Source organism: Saccopteryx leptura, chromosome 6, assembly GCF_036850995.1.
Source record: "Saccopteryx leptura isolate mSacLep1 chromosome 6, mSacLep1_pri_phased_curated, whole genome shotgun sequence".
Lineage (NCBI taxonomy): Eukaryota > Metazoa > Chordata > Mammalia > Chiroptera > Emballonuridae > Saccopteryx > Saccopteryx leptura.
In genome coordinates this window covers 88,664,780-88,683,976 of record NC_089508.1, presented here as the reverse complement: position 1 = coordinate 88,683,976, position 19,197 = coordinate 88,664,780, and the positions used below count along the sequence as shown (strand labels likewise).

The window sequence follows — 19,197 nt, the reverse complement described above, 5'->3', positions numbered from 1 at the left end:
CACAGTTCAGTTTTAAGATTTCTAGAATATTGTTCTTTGACAAATTTTAAAAATATTTATCAATGTTGACAAGAACAATTTGTATAAGTAAATGAGAGTGGAGTCATATTTTTTTCCAAATGGAAAAACAGGAGGTCACTTAGAGGAAAAACATCATAGGAGATATTTTCAGAACTTTAAATGTGCTATAAATTGAAAAATCAATATTTACAGAACTTGAAATGTGCTATAAATTGAAAAATCAATATTGAAAAATTGGTCCTCAAATTATCTTCAGTTGGCTCTGGGTGTCACTTTGACATACCATCAACAATGTGGGTTTTTTGTTTGCTTTATTTTGTTTTGAGCATCTTATACTCTGTACTGCAAAATACCCAGCACCCACTTTGTATATTTCCTGGACCAGTCTTAAAATCTTTTTTTCCCCTAGTCAATAAAAATAGATGTGTTTGAGTAATGAGGAGAGATAAAAGAGGGATTTTCTCTCTTTTCTAAATGTTTCTATGAGATTATAAAATAACAAGGTTGAGAATAACTCTCATATGTTACAGATATATCATTTGATCATCAATATTCTTATGAAACTAAGAAAATTAATTTATCATTTATATATTAATAGTTAAAATAGTACTTATCAATACTGACAAAACAATTTGAAAGTATGCAAGTAAAATGAGGATGAAACTGGCCTTTTCTATAGCTGAAAATGTTGGGAGTTCACTTAAATGAAATATTATTTATCACCCTTATAAGGTACTAAGTGGATGTTCTGAAATTATGTTAAAATGTTAGTTAAATTTAGTGTTCAACAATAGTGGATTCAACATAATTGTATTTATTTTTGGTTTAACAGAAACCTTTAAGATTTCAACCCTTATTTAATTTTTTTTATTTACCTGACTTATTAAGTAGAACACATTAAGTTAGTGTAATCTTCCTTTCTATAAAGATGAATTATGTAACTCCTTAGCATTCAGAACAAGAACATTACTTTATATGATGTGATGGGTATTGCATGTGATTGTACATGATGAATATAGCCAAACATGTACTGATTCAGGTCAAAACCAACAAGTGGTTCATTTAAGTGATATCGCATAGTAATTGTTAAGTGATTCCAAAAAGAAAAATTGTTACTGAGATAGTTATTATTTGGATTTTAGGTAATCAATGTTATAGTAATTTATTAACTGATATTATAAGTCCTTCATATATACTTTCTAGCTCTATCATTCTGCTCCATTTTGTCATTATAGAACAAAGTCTGCAGCCCAATGGAGGGGTTCAATCATTCCAGAGTGTTTGAATTTGTGTTACTTGGACTTACTGATTCTCCTGAGCTCCAAATTTTCTTCTTTGTTATTTTTTTCATTTTATATTTAATGACCATGTTGGGCAACTGCCTGATTTTTCTCACAGTCCTGTCCACTCCACACCTTTACTCCCCCATGTACTTCCTGCTCAGCAATCTGTCTCTCATTGACATGTGCCTGTCCTCCTTTGCCACTCCAAAGATGATCATGGACTTCTTTGTTCGGCGCAAGACCATCTCCTTCGAGGGCTGCATTTCTCAGATCTTCTTATTGCACCTCTTCACTGGGACTGAGATTGTGCTGCTGATCTCCATGTCTTTTGACAGGTACATTGCCATATGCAAGCCTCTCCATTATTCAACAATTTTAAGCCAATGAGTATGTATTGGGCTTGTGGTAATTTCTTGGACAGTGGGCTTCCTGCATACAATGAGTCAGTTAACTTTTACACTTTATTTACCCTTCTGTGGTCCCAATGTTATAGACAGTTTCTTCTGTGACCTTCCTTTGGTCAACCAGCTGGCTTGTAAAAATATATATGTTCTTGGAATCTTTATGACATCAATCAGTGGTGTGATTGTTCTTATAAGTTTTCTGCTTTTGCTTACCTCCTATATCATTGTCCTTGTTACTATCAAGGACTACTCTTCTACAAGATCATCCAAGGCTTTTTCTACCTGCACTGCACATTTCATTGTTGTGTTAAGGTTCTTTGGGCCCTGTATTTTCATCTATGTGTGGCCTTTCACTGACTTCCTGGTGGACAAAGTTCTCTCTGTTTTCTATACCATCTTCACACCCCCCCCCTTTTTTTTTGTATTTTTCTGAAGCTGGAAAGGGGGAGCGACAGTCAGACAGACTCCCGCATGCGCCCGACCGGGATCCACCCGGCACGCCCACCAGGGGGCGACGCTCTGCCCACCAGGGGGCGTCACTCTTTTGCGACCAGAGCCACTCTAGCGCCTGGGGAAGAGGACAAGGAGCCATCCCCAGCGCCCGGGACATCTTTGCTCCAATGGAGCCTCGCTGCAGGAGGGGAAGAGAGAGACAGAGAGAAAGGAGAGGGGGAGAGGTGTAGAAGCAGATGGGCGCTTCTCCTGTGTGCCCTGGCCGGGAATCGAACCTGGGACTTCCACACGCCAGGCCGACGCTCTACCACTGAGCCAACCGGCCAGGGCCCACCCCCTTTTTGAATCCACTTATTTATTATACTTTGAGAAATCATAAAATGAAAACAGCTGTGATGAAGAAACTAAGTAATCAGTATTTAAATCTTGAGAAAACTACTCCAAGATATTCAATGCACTGAACAGAGACCTCCTGTCTGAGATTTAGTATCATCAGTTTTGTTCTTAGTGCAATAGAAAATTAAACTTAGTAGCTGCCTTTCAAATCATTTAGTCTAAATTCATGAAAATAAAAAGCCATCATTGAGAGATATGAAATATCTTTCCTAAAAGTCAGTGCAGTGTTTACAATCCTTTTGAGATTATTAATCCATTTAAAAATCTGTGGAAATCTGTACGTTATTTTCACAGAAAAAAAAATATATCATCCAATTTGTAAACATAAACTAAGGACTTTATAGATCAAATCTTATAAACATACCTTAGATTAAGATTACTTGGAGATCCTGTGATAAAATATTGTTCACTTGTCTTCTAACCCAGAACATATCACTCAGCTGCACAACCTTGTGGTACTCTGATGGTATCCACATGTAGAACTTCAATTTAGTGTTGGGCATAACAGTTTTTTTTCCATAGCAATAACATATTTTTATGGAAAAATATATTGTGAAAAGATTCTTCTGAATATTGTTGAAGAACTTTTATTCAATAGGTCTAATAGTTTGAGTTCTGAGTCAACTTTAGAACAGTTTGGAGGATCTAAAATTTAACAATATGATTTTTTAATAGGTATGCAGATCTCTATTATACTTGCTTATACAGCAGATAATCAAATGGAAAATATTAAAGTTTAAACCATCAAAACCTAGCTGAATATCATAGTTATGATGAATTCAGTTATTTCTAAGAAAAACATTTGGAAAATTATTGACTATTAAATTTATGACAAGTTTTTCATTTCTAAATAAAATATTCAAAGGTATTATTAGTCTTTAGTATGAGTTTGCAGTCTCATTTTCAAAATAATATAACCTGTGGGAAGAAAAGATGAAAATAGCTTAACAAATATATAGGAGAACTTGATTTCTTACTGATTATGTTAAATATATTTTTTAGTACAAGATAGTCTTTAGAAATCAATTGGCCAAATTCATTTTTCTAACACCTGAAGAACCTAATGTCCAGAGAATTTAAAGACCTAGCTCAAGGCTGAATCACTGTAAGAGACAAAGATCATTGCTCCAAACATACATGGGCCTCAAAATTAAATCTCAGATATGTCATTTCCTAGTTGCGTTATCCTGGGAGATTCACTTTACCACATTATCCCTTTTTAATATCTAATATGATGATAATAAAAGTGGATTAATTGTTTCTTGTGACTATTTTATGTAAAGTAGACAGAATGAATTCTAAAAATGTCATTTCCTTATTCCTTTATATCCCTAAAGACTTCTATATAAAGTGCATGCAAAAATCAGGTATACATCTGATTTTTAAGTAGTATACCCTTGAGAATAATTGCATTCAGGCCAAACTACTAGTACATAAAATTTGATATTTTAGTTTTAGGATATCTTTAAAACTGAGGCTTGTTAAGACATAGGGCAGAAAAATAAATACAACCCCTTCCAATTTTCCATTGCTAACATGAGGAAGGGGAATTATATTAAATTGCCTGATACTTTGAGATTTATATGAATAACAATGCTGATAAATTATATCTCTGTGAATTGACTGAAATATATGAAAAGAATGTATGTCATCATGTATTCAGACACTTTGTGAGTTCTTTGAGAAAAACACAGCCTCTGTCTTACAAAGACAGAAATGGCATTAAAACTTTCTTACATTTATCTTTGAACTTTAAGATCTCTACATGTTTTAGCTCAAACGACCTCCAAACCAAATATTTAATATCAAAGTTAAATAATGTGTGAAAGTTTATGAAGAAATGCAATGTTGGGGCTATGTATAAAACCAGTTTTAATTTGAAATACTAGTTCATTTTTAAGCAAATCATGAACTATTCCTTCTTGCTTCAAAGTCAGTTAGATCGGTGGTCCCCAACCTTTTTTGGGCCATGGACTGGTTTAATGTCAGAAAATATTTTCATGAACTGGCCTTTAGGGTAGGATGGATAAATGTATTATGTGACTGAGACAAGCTTCAAGAGTGAGTCTTAGACGGATGTAACAGAGGGAATCTGATCATTTTTTAAAAATAAAACATCATTCAGACTTAAATATAAATAAAATGGAAATAATGTAAGTTATTTATTCTTTCTCTGCGGACCAGTACCAAATGGTCCACAGACCGATACCGGTCCGTGGCCCGGGGGTTGGGGACCACTGAGTTAGATGAATGAAAAAGGTTTAGGTAAAAATGTACTTTTGCCATATTTCCATTATTCAACAATATAAAACCAGTAGCTGCAGCCACCATCACAGCCACCTGACTCATGCAGGTTCACATTTAATTCAGACAGACGGTAATGAAACAACGGGACCAAGAACTGGTGGGCCATTCTTTATTCCTGCTCGCAACCAGAGGGTGAGAAAATACACACAGGCACCAAAACCCATTCACATGTCCTCTCATTCCACAACCAGGAGAATCTTTCCGGGTTTTTCCTAGAATCAATGGCCCACTAGTCTCATTCAATCCCCTCTGCACACCTCCATCTTGCTCCCTGCCTCCTCTGCAACCACGTGGCCTCTCTCTCTTGCAACAACGTGGTCTCCTCTCCCAAAATGGCCTCCTAGCTCCACCTTTTAAAACATTTAGGGGCAAAAGCCCTCCTCCAGCACACATTAGCATAACCAGGCCCCTTCCCAAGCAGAAAGGTAATTAGCTGTATCACCTGGCAGTGGCCATTTATGTGGGCACCGCCATTTTTAACAATAAAAGTGAACAAAACCAGAAAATACAGATTTTACAAACTCATTTACCCAACAAACAAAAATTATCATCTTTGTTTTAAATACAAACCTTACTTCTAAAATTTCAATATTTACTTCAATAATTATTTATTGAGCATCTCCTTTGTTTAAGCCCTTGGTGGGTGTTGCAGATTCATTAAAGTACAGTTACCAGATCTGCTTCTCTGTCCTGAGGGGCATACATTTAGCAATTAGATACGTTCAGTCTGGTGCAGATTAAATTGCAGTCCCACCATTTTCTGGTTGTGCAGCCTTGAGCAAGCATTTTTAATATTTCTAAGACTCAGTTTTTTGTTTTAGTAGTTCTTAATTAATTACTTAATTTTGGGGGTGACAGAGACAGAGAAAGGGATAGACAGGGACAGACAGACAGGAAGGGAGATGAGAAGCATTAATTCTTCATTGCGACACCTTAGTCTTCTTAGTTGTTCATTGATTGCTTTCTCATATGTGCCTTGACCAGGGGGCTACAGCAGAGCGAATGACCCCTTGCTCAAGCCAGCGACCTGGGTCCCCTGGATCCCAGTTTGATTCTCTATCCATTTTGCCATCACCTGCTCAGGCTAAGACTCAGTTTTTTTTGTTTGTTTGTTTGTTTTTTATAAATTTTTTATTAATTTTAATGAGGTGACATCAATAAATCATCAAAGTACATATGTTCAAAGAAAACATGTCCAGGTTATCTTGTCATTCAATTATGTTGCATACTCATTACCCAAATTCAGATTGTCCTCCGTCACCTTCTATCTAGTTTTTTTGTGCCCCTCCCCCTTTCCCTCTCCCCCCCCCCCCCCGTAACCACCACACTCTTGTCCATGTCTCTTAGTTTCGTTTTTATATCACACCTATGTATGGAATCATGCAGTTCTTGGTTTTTTCTGATTTGCTTATTTCACTCTGTATAATGTTATCAAGATCCCACCAATTTGTTGTAAATGATCTGCTGTCATCATTTCTTATGGCTGAGTAGTATTCCATAGTGTATATGTGCCACATCTTCTTTATCCAGTCATCTATTGATGGGCTTTTTTGTTGTTTCCATGTCTTGGCCACTGTGAACAATGCTGCAATGAACATGGAGATACATGTGTCTTTACGTATCAAAGTTTCAGAGTTTTGGGGGTATATACCCAGTAGAGGGATTTCTGGGTCATAAGGTAGTTCTATTTTCAGTTTTTTGAGGAACCACCATACTTGCTTCCATAATGGTTGTACTACTTTACATTCCCACCAACAGTGAATGAGGGTTCCTTTTTCTCCACAGCCTCTCCAACATTTGCTATTACCTGTCTTGTTGATTATAGCTAATCTAACAGGTGTGAGGTGGTATCTCATTGTAGTTTTGATTTGCATTTCTCTGACAACTAATGAAGATGAGCATCTTTTCATATATCTGTTGGCCATTTGTATTTCTTCCTGGGAGAAGTGTCTGTTCATGTACTCTTCCCATTTTTTTATTGAATTGTTTGTTTGTTTGTTGTTGAGTTTTATGAGTTCTTTGTATATTTTGGATATTAGGTCCTTATCTGAGCAGTTGTTTGAAAATATCATTTCCTATTTAGTTGGCTGTCTGTTTATTTTGTTATCAGTTTCTCTTGCTGAGCAAAAACTTCTTAGTCTGATGTAGACCCATTCATTTATCTTTGTCTTCACTTCTCTTGCCTTTGGAGTCAAATTCATAAAATGTTCTTTAAAACCAAGGTCCATGAGTTTAGTACCTATGTCTTCTTCTATGTATTTTATTGTTTCACGTCTTATATTTAGGTCTTTGATACATTTTGAATTAATTTTAGTACAGAGGGACAAATATAGTCAAGTTTCATTCTTTTGCATGTGGCTTTCCAGTTTTCCCAGCACCATTTGTTGAAGAGGTTTCTTTTCTCCATTGTGTGTTGTTGGCCCCTTTATCAAAAATTATTTGACCATATATATGTGGTTTTATTTCTGAACTTTCTATTCTATTCCATTGGTCTGAGTGTCTATTTTTCTGCCAATACCATGCTGTTTTGATTGTCGTGGCTCTATAATATAGTTTGAAGTCAGGTATTGTAATGCCCCCAGCTTCATTCTTTTTCCTTAGGATTGCTTTGGCTATTCGAGGGTTTTTATAGTTCCATATAAATCTGATGATTTTTTGTTCCATTTCTTTAAAAAATGTCATTGGAATTTTGATGGGAATTGCATTAAATTTGTATATTGCTTTGGGTAATATAGTCATTTTGATTATATTTATTCTTCCTATCCACGAACAAGAAATAGTTTTCCATCTCATTGTATCTTTTTTCGATTTCCCTTAACAATGCTTTATAGTTTTCATTATATAGGTCCTTTACATTCTTTGTTATGTTTATTCCTAGGTATTTTCTTGTTGTTGTTGCAATTGTGAAGGGGATTATTTTTTTGAGTTTGTTTTCTAATGTTTCATTGTTGGCATATAAAAAGGCTAAGGACTTTTGTGATATATTAATTTTGTATCCTGTAACCTTACTGTATTGGTTTATTGTTTCTAGTAATCTTTTTGTGAAGTCTTTGGGGTTTTCGATGTATAGGATCATATCATCTGCAAAAAGTGATACTTTTATTTCTTCTTTTCCAATATGCATGCCTTTTATTTCTTTATCTTCTCTGATTTCTCTGGCTAGAACTTCTAGCACCATATTAAATAAAAGTGGAGAGAGTAGATAACCCTGTCTTGTTCCTGATTTAAGGGTGAGAGTCCTCAATTTTATGCCATTTAATATGATGTTGGCTGATGGTTTATCATATATGGCCTTTATCACGTTGAGATATTTTCCTTCTATACCCATTTTGTTGAGTGTCTTAAAAATAAAGTTGTATTGTATTTTATCAAATGCCTTTTCTGCATCTATTGATAAAATCATGTGGTTTTTGTTCTTTGTTTTGTTGATATGGTGTATTATGTTAACCGTTTTTACATATGTTGAACCATCCTTGAGATTCTTGGATGAATCCCACTTGATAATGACGTATTATTTTTTTAATATGTTGTTGTATTTGATTTGCTAGTATTTTGTTTAGTATTTTAATATCTGTATTCATTAAAGATACTGGTCTGTAGTTTTCTTTTTTTGTGCCATTTTTGCCAGGGTTCAGTATGAGGGTTATGTTGGCCTCATAAAATGCATTTGGAAGTATTGCTTCTTCAATTTTTTGGAAGACTTTGAGTAGAATAGGAACCAAGTCTTCTTTGAATGTTTTATAGAACTCACTAGTGTAACCATCTGACCTGACTTTTAATTTTGGGAAGGTTTTTATTAGTTTTTTCTATTTCCTTTCTGCTAATTGGTCTGTTTAGGCTTTCTCCCTCTTCATGACTCAGTTTAGGAAGGTTGTATTATTCTAGGAATTTATCCATTTCTTCTAGATTGTTAAATTTGGTGGCATATAGTTTTTTGTAGTATTATACAATAATTCTTTGTATATCTATGATGTCTGTGGTGATTTCTCCTCTTTCATTTTGGATTTTGTTTATATGAGTCCTTTCTCTTTTTTCCTTGGTGAGTCTTGCCAAGCGTTTGTCAATTTTGTTGATCTTTTCAAAGAACCAGCTCCTTGTTCTATTAATTTTTCCTATAGTTTTTCTGTTCTCTATTTCATTTATTTCTGCTCTGATTTTTATTATCTCCTTTCTTCGGCTGGTTTTGGGTTGTCTTTGTTCTTCTTTTTCTAGTTCCTAAGGTGTGAAGTTAAGTGGTTCACTTGGGCTCTCTCTTGATTGTTCATATAGGCCTGAAGTGATATGAACTTCCCTCTTATTACTGCTTTTGCTGTATCCCAGAGATTCTGATATGTTGTATTGTCATTTTCATTTGTCTGAATATATCTTTTGATCTCTGCGCTTATTTCTTCTTTGACCCATTCAACTTAAAAAAGTATGTTGTTTAGTTTTCACATTTTTGTGGGTTTTTTTCCCTTTTTTTGCAGTTGAATTCTAGTTTCAAGGCTTTATGATCAGAAAATATGCTTGGTACAATTTTAATTTTTCTGAATTTGCTGATGTTACTTTTGTGGCCCAACATATGGTCAATTCTTGAGAATGTTCCATGTACACTAGAGGAAAATGTATACTCAATCACTTTGGGATGAAATGTCCTGTAAATGTCTATCATATCCAGGTGCTCTAGTGCAGTGATTTTCAACCTTTTTTTATGGCACAAACACACACTAATTACTAAGGTCAGTGCCCCTGACTAAATACAACCATTTTCATCTCATGGCACAAATAAATTAGTTACTAAGGAAGAAGAGGTCAGGACCCCTTTTTCTTTAGTAATTAATTTATGAGTGTGTGAGAAACAAAGGTTGAAAATCACTGCTCTAGTGTTTTGTTTAAGGCCAATATATCTTTATTGATTTTCTATTTGGATGAGTGATCTAGAGCCATCAGTGGTGTATTGAGGACTCCAAGTATGATTGTATTTTTGTCAGTTTTTGTTTTTAGTTCAATAAGTAGCTGTCTTATATATTTTGGTGCTCCTTGGTTTGATGCATATATATTAAGAATTGTTATGTCTTCTTGATTCAGTGTCCCCTTAGTCATTATGAAATGACCATTTTTGTCTCTGAGTACTTTTGCTGTTGTAGTCAGCATTATTAGATATGAGTATTGTTATACCTGCTTTCTTTTGGATGTTATTTGCTTGGAGTATTGTTTTTCATCCTTTCACTTTGAATTTGTTTTTATCCTTGTTGCTTAGATGTGTAGGCAGCATACAGTTGGAGTTTCTTTTTTAATCCATTCTGTTACTCTGTGTCTTTTTATTGGTGAGTTTAATCCATTTACATTTAGTGTAATTATTGACACTTGTGGGTTCCCTATTGCCATTTTATAAATTGCTTTCTGTTAGATTTGTATCTTGTTTGATTCTTCTCTTTTGTTTTTATATCATTTGTTTTTGTTTGTTTGTATTCCATACTTCTTTCCTCTATTGTTACCTTTTTTAAATCATGTGCTTCTGTGGTGGTTTTTTCAAGTGTGGTTACCATTAAGTAATGAAAAGGGTTCCTACCATGTTCATTGCAGTACACTATCTTATGAGTGCTTCTGCACTCCATCATCCTTTGCTACTGTTAATCTCCATCCTCTCCCCTCTCTTTTTTTTGTTGTCACAGTTTAAATTTGGTTTTATTGTGTTCTTGGTGGATCTTTCACATGTGGTATTGTTTAGTTTTGTTCTTTGTATCTGGTTAGAAAACTCCCTTTAGTATTTCCTGGAGTGGGGGTTTTCTGATGATAAATTCTCTCATCTTTTCTGTATCTGTGAATGTTTTTATTTCTCCTTAGTATTTGAAGGATATTTTGATGGGTATAGTATTCTTAGCTGAAAGTTTCTCTCTTTCAGGACTTTAAATATTGGGATCCACTCTCTTCTAGTTTGTAGAGTTTCTGCTGAGAAATCCGATGATAATCTAATAAGTCTTCCTTTATATATTGTATTCTTTTTTTTCCCTGGCTGCCTTGAGAATTTTTTCTTTGTCGTTGGTTTGTGCTAATTTCATTATGATATGCCTTGGAGTAGGCTTTTTGTGGTTAAGAAAACTCGTTGTTCTGTTTGCTTCTTGAATTTGAGGCTTTAGTTCTTTCCACAGGCTTGGTAAGTTCTCGTCTATTATTTGTTTGAATATGTTCTCCATTCCATTTTCTCTCTCTTTTCCCTCTGATATACCTATTATTCTTATGTTAGTCTTTTTGATGGAGTCAGACAATTCCTGTAGGGCTTTATAATTTTTTTTAATTTTTGAGTCTCTCTCTTCTTCTCTCTGTTGTGCCTCAAGTTGCTTGTCTTCTATGTCACTAATCCTACCTTCTATCTGGCTTGTTCTATTAGCTAAGCTTGTTACCTCGTTTTTCAGTTCATGAATTGAGTTTTTCATCTCTGTTTGATTTGTTTTTATAGTTTCAATTTCCTTGGGAATATATTCTTTGTGTTTGTTGAGTTGTTTTCTGAACTCCCTAAATTGCCTTTTTGTGTTTTCTTGTATATCTCTGAGTATTTCTAAGATTTCTATTTTAAATTCTCTGCCATTTAGCTCCAAGGTTTCCAATATATTAAATTTTTTCTCCATAGATATTTCATCATCTATCTGTGCTACTTCTTTATCTTTTTATCCATGATATTCAATTTCCTTTTCCTTCATGGCATCTGAGGGTGGTTTTGTTAATAGCACTAATGAGAATTAATAAAGAATAAAAGATAAAAAAGAAAGAAAAAAATAGAATAAAAGAAAAAAATTTATTATTTCCCCTTTTTTTCCCTCTCCTCTCCTCTCCCCTCCTCCTTAAGAAAATATCGTGATGAACTGTGAATTATACTGTGCTAAATGGAACAAAAACTACCTATAATGGAGGGCCTGAGTTGGGGGGAAGTGATAAAGGGGAAAAAGAGGTAGGGACCTACAAAATGAAAAAAGGAAAAAATTTTGGTCGAGAATAAAATGATTTGCTTGTAAGTGATGGTCGACTAAAATATAATGATAGAGATAAGAGGGAAACAGGAAAAGGGAAAAAAATTACTATTGTATTAAGTGGAGCCAAAACTAGATAGAATGGAGAGCCGGGGTTGGGAGGAATGCTAATGAGTTAAAAAGCAAAGTAAAAAGCACCCAAAATGCCACAAAGAAAATGTTTGAGTACCAAATAAAATAATTTGTTCATGATTGAGGATTGAATGAGAGGAAAAGTAGAAGGAGAAAAGAAGAAACAAATAGAGAGGGAGAAAAAAGAAAAAGAGGAAAAGGAAAAGAAGAAAAGAGAAAAAGAACAAAAAGAGAGAGAGAGATAGTTAAGGGTTTTGGAGTGTAACCCTCATAGAGAGAAAGGAAGAAGAAGAAAAAAGAAAATGGGAAATGTAACATTTATGGGTAGTGTAGTTCACGAAGAGGAAAGAATATGACAGGCAGAGAATAAGAGGACCAACGTGGAAGAAAAAAAAAGAAAAAAAGTAATAATAATAAAGACAGGAAGATGAAAGAAACAAACAAACATAAAAAAGTGGAAAAAGTTATAAAGTCTGTGGATTTTTCTTGATTTTGAGATGTTATCTTCTTCCTTTTTTTTTCCTCTCCCTGTTCCTGGTTGGTGGCTCTGTACCCTAGGCTCTGCCCCTGTGCCATGCTTAGGTAGAGATTTGCAGTTGATAAGTCTCTATGGCAATGTCATATATTAGGCTTCAGTCTCGTTGGTAGTTGAGGCTTGTTAGCATTTGCAGGCTCCGACAATGAGTCTGTTTTCCTGAAGCCTCTCTCCTAGGCTATCCTTCCTGAATTAGCAGCCTGATGATCCAGCTATGAGGTTGCCGCTGCCTCTGCCTTGTTTTTCAGTGTGTGAGACTCCCAGATGCTCCAAGGATAGATTTTTCTGTCTCTGGTTGAATAACTAGTTGAAAATTTGGGGAGATTTATCAGTAGTGCTCCTCACGGCGCCATTTCTTTGACCTCACTCAAGACTCAGTTTTTTAACCTATAAAAAGTACACATAATATTTAACCACTAGAGATTTTGTGAAAATTTAAGTGTAAGCCCAGGGACCGCTGCCATGGCCATGCAGGTTCTCATTAGATTTGGGCAGGTGGTAAAAAAACAGTGGAGCCAGAAAGTGGTGGGCCATTCTGTTTATTAGAGTCTCATAATGGCAGACAAGCAAACAGGCAGGAAAGACCACTACCGCTTCCCTCTCACTCAGGACTCCCAAAACCCTGACTCATTCTCCAGCTTTACCAGAGTCATAGGTCCTCACAAGCCTCAGCAGGACTCAGCCAAACAGACCTGGCCAAAGCACCCCCTTCCTTCCATAGACTGTACATACATGGCACTGCCCCAATACAAGCAAGCAAACCTAAAAAACATTTGTTTACCCAACATTAGGCAAAACACATGTAACATAACTAGCAGTACTTGGCACTCATTAAAGGTTTAATAAATACTAATAATGTTATTGTTATTATTGCTGTTATGGTAAATTTTATGTAAAAATCATAGGGTTACTGGAATGGAAATAGATGTGCTTACTTAAGCTTAAAGGCCATGTTTTTAAAACTGTAAGAGGATGTGTCAATTAATATTAAGTAATGTTGAAATATTGGATCTATGCCAATTATTAATCTTTTGTGCATTTCTATAGTTAATATTGTCCTTTGTATGCCTGTTTTTCAAAAGAAGTATTATAATTTTAAGGTTTCTTATTCACTTTAAGTTAAAATATATTCCAAGATTGCACAAAAGGGGAAAATAATAAATCACAATGTTTAATAGTCAATGTCTTGTTTTATTACAATACCATTTTAAAATAAGTTTACGTAATTAAAAAGTGATAAAATATTATTTACATATTTTGTGTCTTTTACCTATTCAAAATATAGTAATGAAATGTTTCAAATTCTTATAAACTAAATTTATTAAAAATATAAACTGGGAAATGAATGATGACAATTATCTATTCAATTTATATATAACATATTAATAAATAAGTTTCAGCTGTAAGCAGAAAAACTTCATTCACTAAGATATATGAAAAGATTAAAAAATTATTTATTGGAGCCATGATAAAGGTATTGTCCAGGAAATTGTTAGAATTGGAACCATGAAATTGTAGCATCAGACATTTTATCTGGCTAAGCTATTACTGAGCTCTGGATAAACATATCATCTCTACCCGGGCACTTCTGGTGGTAGAGTCCATTCCTATGTCCTCGTAGCACAGCTTGGTAACTATATTTCAGTATTATAGGTTTTCTTTGAGCTCTTATGTACTTTATTTTGTGTTTTTTAAATATTATTTTAATGAGAAAACAATAGGCTTCACTGAACTTCCAAAGGGGTCGAAGGTACATTGTGTGTGTGTGTGTGTGTGTGTGTGTGTGTGTGTGTGTACACGTGCGCAGGTGCACATACAACTCAGACCTCCTGGAGTGAGGACTGTGAATAACACCATTAAAGACAGACTGCCTAATCTGAATTCAGCTGTGTGTTACTTACTAAGTTTGAGGTTTGGAGCAAGTTAATTAACACCTTTTCTAGTTTTCTTATCATTCTTAAGGAGGCTGAGTTTTCAGGTCGACAGGCTGCAACTACCTGCATTCCCAACACATTTTGTCTTCCTTCAAAGGTTTATAAAGAAATTAAACTAATTAATTAAGTTATATAGTGGGAGTTCTCACAAAAAATATAGCTTAATGGATTTTCTTTAAAAACCAAACAAACACAAACTCTCCAGCATTGGGCCACAGCTCTAAGCTATAGCTGAATTTTTAGATCAGGTGAGGCCCAGAGATCGCATCTCTGCTTTGTTTTGCACCAGGCCGCTCCATCCATGTGTGTTACCCCAGCAGTTGGTCATCCTTAATAAAGAACTTAAATGTTTAAAATGCCTTGTCCAACTCTAACCCTCACTTTGAGATAATCCATTCTTGCCTCCAACTTTTGAAGGCTCAATCTTAAGAAACAGCATTTATTGAATCACTTGGGAACATTGATATTCCTACAGATTATTCTTATCTGAGGATTTAAGCCAAATTGGAGTATAAAATATCTGTTATACTTCAATTTTCTACTGCCTTTCTCCTGCTGTGTCCTGATTCTCTTTCCTTGCGTACACTCTAGTAGAAATCTATTTTAAATTATTTGCATTTCATTAAATATTGTAAAGCAATGTTAGCTCTTCCAAGCATATCTTTAATTGCAGCGGGATAGGATTGGCCTCTTGTTGAAGTGGTTCAGCATTAGTCAGTAGAGAGATGAATTATCATAAGAAGGATTTTCTACCTTTGTCAAACAGGTGGCACCTTATTCTCCTCTCTCAGTAAACAACCCAAGAAAAGTTTTTCCCCCTTTTTACATATCAGGACTTTCTCTGTCCTTTCTAAACAGAAAGAATAAAACATTTTACCTTTAAAGAGGTTGTAAGAGGTTATATGTTAAAAAAAACCCATAGCTAATCAAAATGCAGTGTTATAACTAACATGATGTAAGTTTGCAGTAATATGAAGACTTAGGAAAAAGCATGTCCAGATGTCCCCTGGAGAGTCAGGGAAGGTTTCTCCAAGTGCTGAATGGGAGACTTGAAAGGCCAGGTTGGGGGAAAGGATGCCAGAGGGCAGAAAGAACATGGGCAAAAGCAGAGAATGATAGAAGTGCCTGGTGAGTTCAGTAGTTTTTTGTCCTTTACTATTTCTAGAGAACAAGATGTAAAATTTGTAGTTGTGGAGAGATTGCGTTGAAAGAAAGTGGCCAGAGTGTTGGATGCTAGATATATATTGTAGCGATAATGGGGAAGCACTGAGGCAGACTGTAAGCAACAGGGCAGCTGTTGTGAGAACTTTTTTACAGCCTTTCTCAGATAATTTAATGAAAGTTTTATTTTGTTTATTTTTTCTATGGTGGGTTAAAGTGTGCTAAAATATAATCTATAACAGTGGTCCCCAACCCTCGGGCTGTGGACCAGTACCGGTCTGCAGGCCATTTGGTACCGGTCCGCAGAGAAAGAATAAATAACTTACATTGTTTCCATTTTATTTATATTTAAGTCTGCACGATGTTTTATTTTTAAAAAATGACCAGATTCCCTCTGTTACATCCGTCTAAGATTCGCTCTTGATGCTTGCCTCGTAAGTTTGACAATTATATTTAAAAATACCACAGTTTTTATGCTGGTCGCATAATTTTATTTTGTGCATTTATCTGTCCCACCCTAAAGGCCAGTCCGTGAAAATATTTTCTGACATTAAACCAGTCCGTGGCCCAAAAAAGGTTGGGGACCACTGATCTACACCTTATACAGGAGCCACTGAAGAAAACTTATACTATTAGTTCTTCTTATCTCTTTCCAATCTCTCTTATATAACCTTGAATTTGCTTACTTGATTAGCATACTGAAACTTAGTGAGCCAACTTGCAACTGTTAGCCCAGCAGTTTCCAGAAATAGAACTCTCTTTTGCCTCTTCTTTTTTTCTCCCATTATCTTGTACATTGAAGCTATTTCTCAGAATCCCTTTTCCTCTCATGGTCTGAAATGACTGTATTGGCCTATTGATGCCTGTTCCCCTGAATGGCATGTGGATTAACTATTATTGGGGGATGATATGGAAGTTGGTGGAAGCCTTTACATTAAGGTGACCAAGAATACTTGGTGGTTAGAGGAAAGAGCAAGAAGACTACAGAAGAGACCTAGACATCCCTGGTGAGGCACATATTGCTTAGGAGACTTGTCTCTCCATAAATGACGTATTCTGATTTGATACAAGTTTTAGCATTGCTGTTGGTAAAGATCATATATTTATTACTAACCTTATCATGTGCCATGCCTCATTTCTATAGACCCCAAAATAGAATACCAATGTGGTTGGGGAATATACAAAAACAAATTATTACAATGTATAGTAGGACATGAATCATCTGGACCTTGCTTACCTCCTCGGCCCCATTTTACACTTCTCTCCCCTTTTACAGCGATTTTTTTCCCCTACAATGTGCTAAGCTTAATTCTGTAGGGGCCTTTGCACATGCTATTTTATCAGCTTAAATTTTTTAAAATTTCATTTAGAAAATTAAACTTAATGGCGTGCTCTACAGTGTGTGTCTGTGAGAGTAAAAATGTAGGGTTTTTGTATGCAATGAAGTTAAGTTGTTATCAGTTGTAATGATCAAGATACTGCATCTTGCTGCTCATCTGTCTACCCATCTATCTGTTTATCCATCTATCTTTTTTCAATTTATTAATTTTAATGCAGTGACATTGATAAATCAGGATACATGTGTTTAGAGAAAACATCTCCAGATTATTTTGACATTTGATTATGTTGCATACCCCTCACCCAAAGTCAAATTGTCTTCCGTCACCTTCTATCTAGTTTACTTTATGCCCCTCCCCTCCCATTATCATCACATTCTTGTCTATGTCTCTGAGTCTCATTTTTATTTACCATCTATGTATGGATTCATGTAGTTCTTAGTTTTTTCTGATTTACTTATTTTACTCAGTATAATGTTATCAAGGTCCTACTCAGCCATAAGAAATGATGATATCCATCTATCTTTTCATTCATTTGCCTAATGATGAATTTATCTTTTCAACTCTTTATAATCGGTTTATCCATCAGTCATATATATAAATCTGTCTTTATCTAAACCCAGACTAGCACAATGTTAAACACAATATTATGCAAACTTTGATAATGCCAGAAAATTGTATAATTATTTTTGGTTACAATAATGGTTAAAGTTCATTTTTATGAATTACTCATTTCTCTTATGTGTGCTCTCAGAATGACAAAACGCTCTTGAAGAGAATCTATGCCTTATTCAGTGGAGAGAGGGAGAGAGGAAGGAGGCATCTTTTAGGCTATTAGGTTAGATTCTATCATTATATAGTTATATGGACCTGGGAAAGTCACTATATATATATTGCATTTCTTCTATCCCAATTGAATTATTTCACATTTCTCATTTTTCTTTTATCTTGCTTGGTGTTCTCTGAGCTTTTTGAATTTGTCATTTGGTATTTGACATTAATTTGGGGAAAACAGTCATTGTGGCTTCAAATAGTTCTATTTCTTTCTTTTGGTGTCTTCATTACTTCATTATATGTATATTATACCTTTCTTAGTTGTCCCACAGTTCTTGAATATACTCTTTCTGGTTTTTTTTTCATTCTTTGTTCTTTTTTCTGTTCAATTTTGAAGGTTTCTATTGAGATATCTGCAAGCTCAGATGTCTTTTTTCAGCCACATCCAGTCTATCAATAAACCCATGTAGGGAAAATGGTTACAGTTGGGCTTGCTCACTTTATTGACTGTGTAGCCAAAATGCCTGATGTAACTAAGGACACATTGAATAAAGCAAGTCATTTTCCAAGGCTTTGGTAAATAAAGTGGGAGTTATACTTCTCCCACAGCAAGGGAGGGTCCCTGAAGAGATGGTCCAGGTAGAATAAGATGGCCAATTGTTTAATAAATAAACTATTCATAATGCCTGAGTTAGTTGGAATTCTATTTTTTTCCATTTTATTAATTTTAATGGGGTGACATTGATCAATCAGGATATCATGTTCATTGTAGTACATTATCTCATGAGTGCTTCTGCACTCCATCCTCCTTTGCTACTGTTAATCTTTGTCCTCTCCCCTTTTTTGTTTCTTTGTCACAGATTAATCTTGTTTTTACTGCGATCTTGATGGAGATTTTACTTATAGTTTTGTTTTGTTTTGTTCTTTGTGTCTGGTCCGAAAACATTCTTTAGTATTTCCTGAAATGGAGGTTTTCTGGTGATAAATTCCCTCATCTTTTCTGTATCTGTGAATGTTTTTATTTATCCTTTGTATTTGAAGGATAGCTTTAATGGGTATATTATTCTTGGCTGGAAGTTCCTCTCTTTCAAAACTTTAAATATTGGGGACCACTCTCTTCTAGCTTGTAGAGTTTCTGCTGAGAAATCTTTTGATAATCTAATAGGCCTTCCTTTATATGTTGTATTCTTCTTTTCCCTGGCTGCCTTGAGAATTTTTTCTTTGTCATTGGTTTGTACCAATTTTATTATGATGTGCCTTGGAATAGGTTTGTTAGGGTTAAGATAACTCAGCATTCTGTTTGCTTCTTGAATTTGAGGCTTTAATTCTTTCCACAGGTTTGGGAAGTTCTCATCTATTATTTGTTTGAATATGTTCTCCATTCCATTTTCTCTCTCTTCTCCTTCTGATATACCCATTATTCTTATGTTGCTCTTTCTGATGTCAGACAATTCCTATAGGGCTTTCTCATTGTTTTTTAATTTGTGAGTCTCTTTCCTCTTCTCTCTGTAGT

The 19,197-nt window shown here is 34.9% G+C and overlaps 1 protein-coding gene across 1 annotated transcript; it reads left to right on the top strand.

The window, feature by feature from the left end:
• Positions 1-1,274: 1,274 nt before the first annotated feature.
• LOC136377108 (olfactory receptor 4K2-like) lies at positions 1,275-2,622 on the top strand. The gene is given in 2 exon segments (XM_066343643.1): positions 1,275-2,115; positions 2,501-2,622. Coding segments are annotated over 2 exon segments (963 nt in total).
• The last annotated feature ends 16,575 nt before the right edge of the window (positions 2,623-19,197 follow it).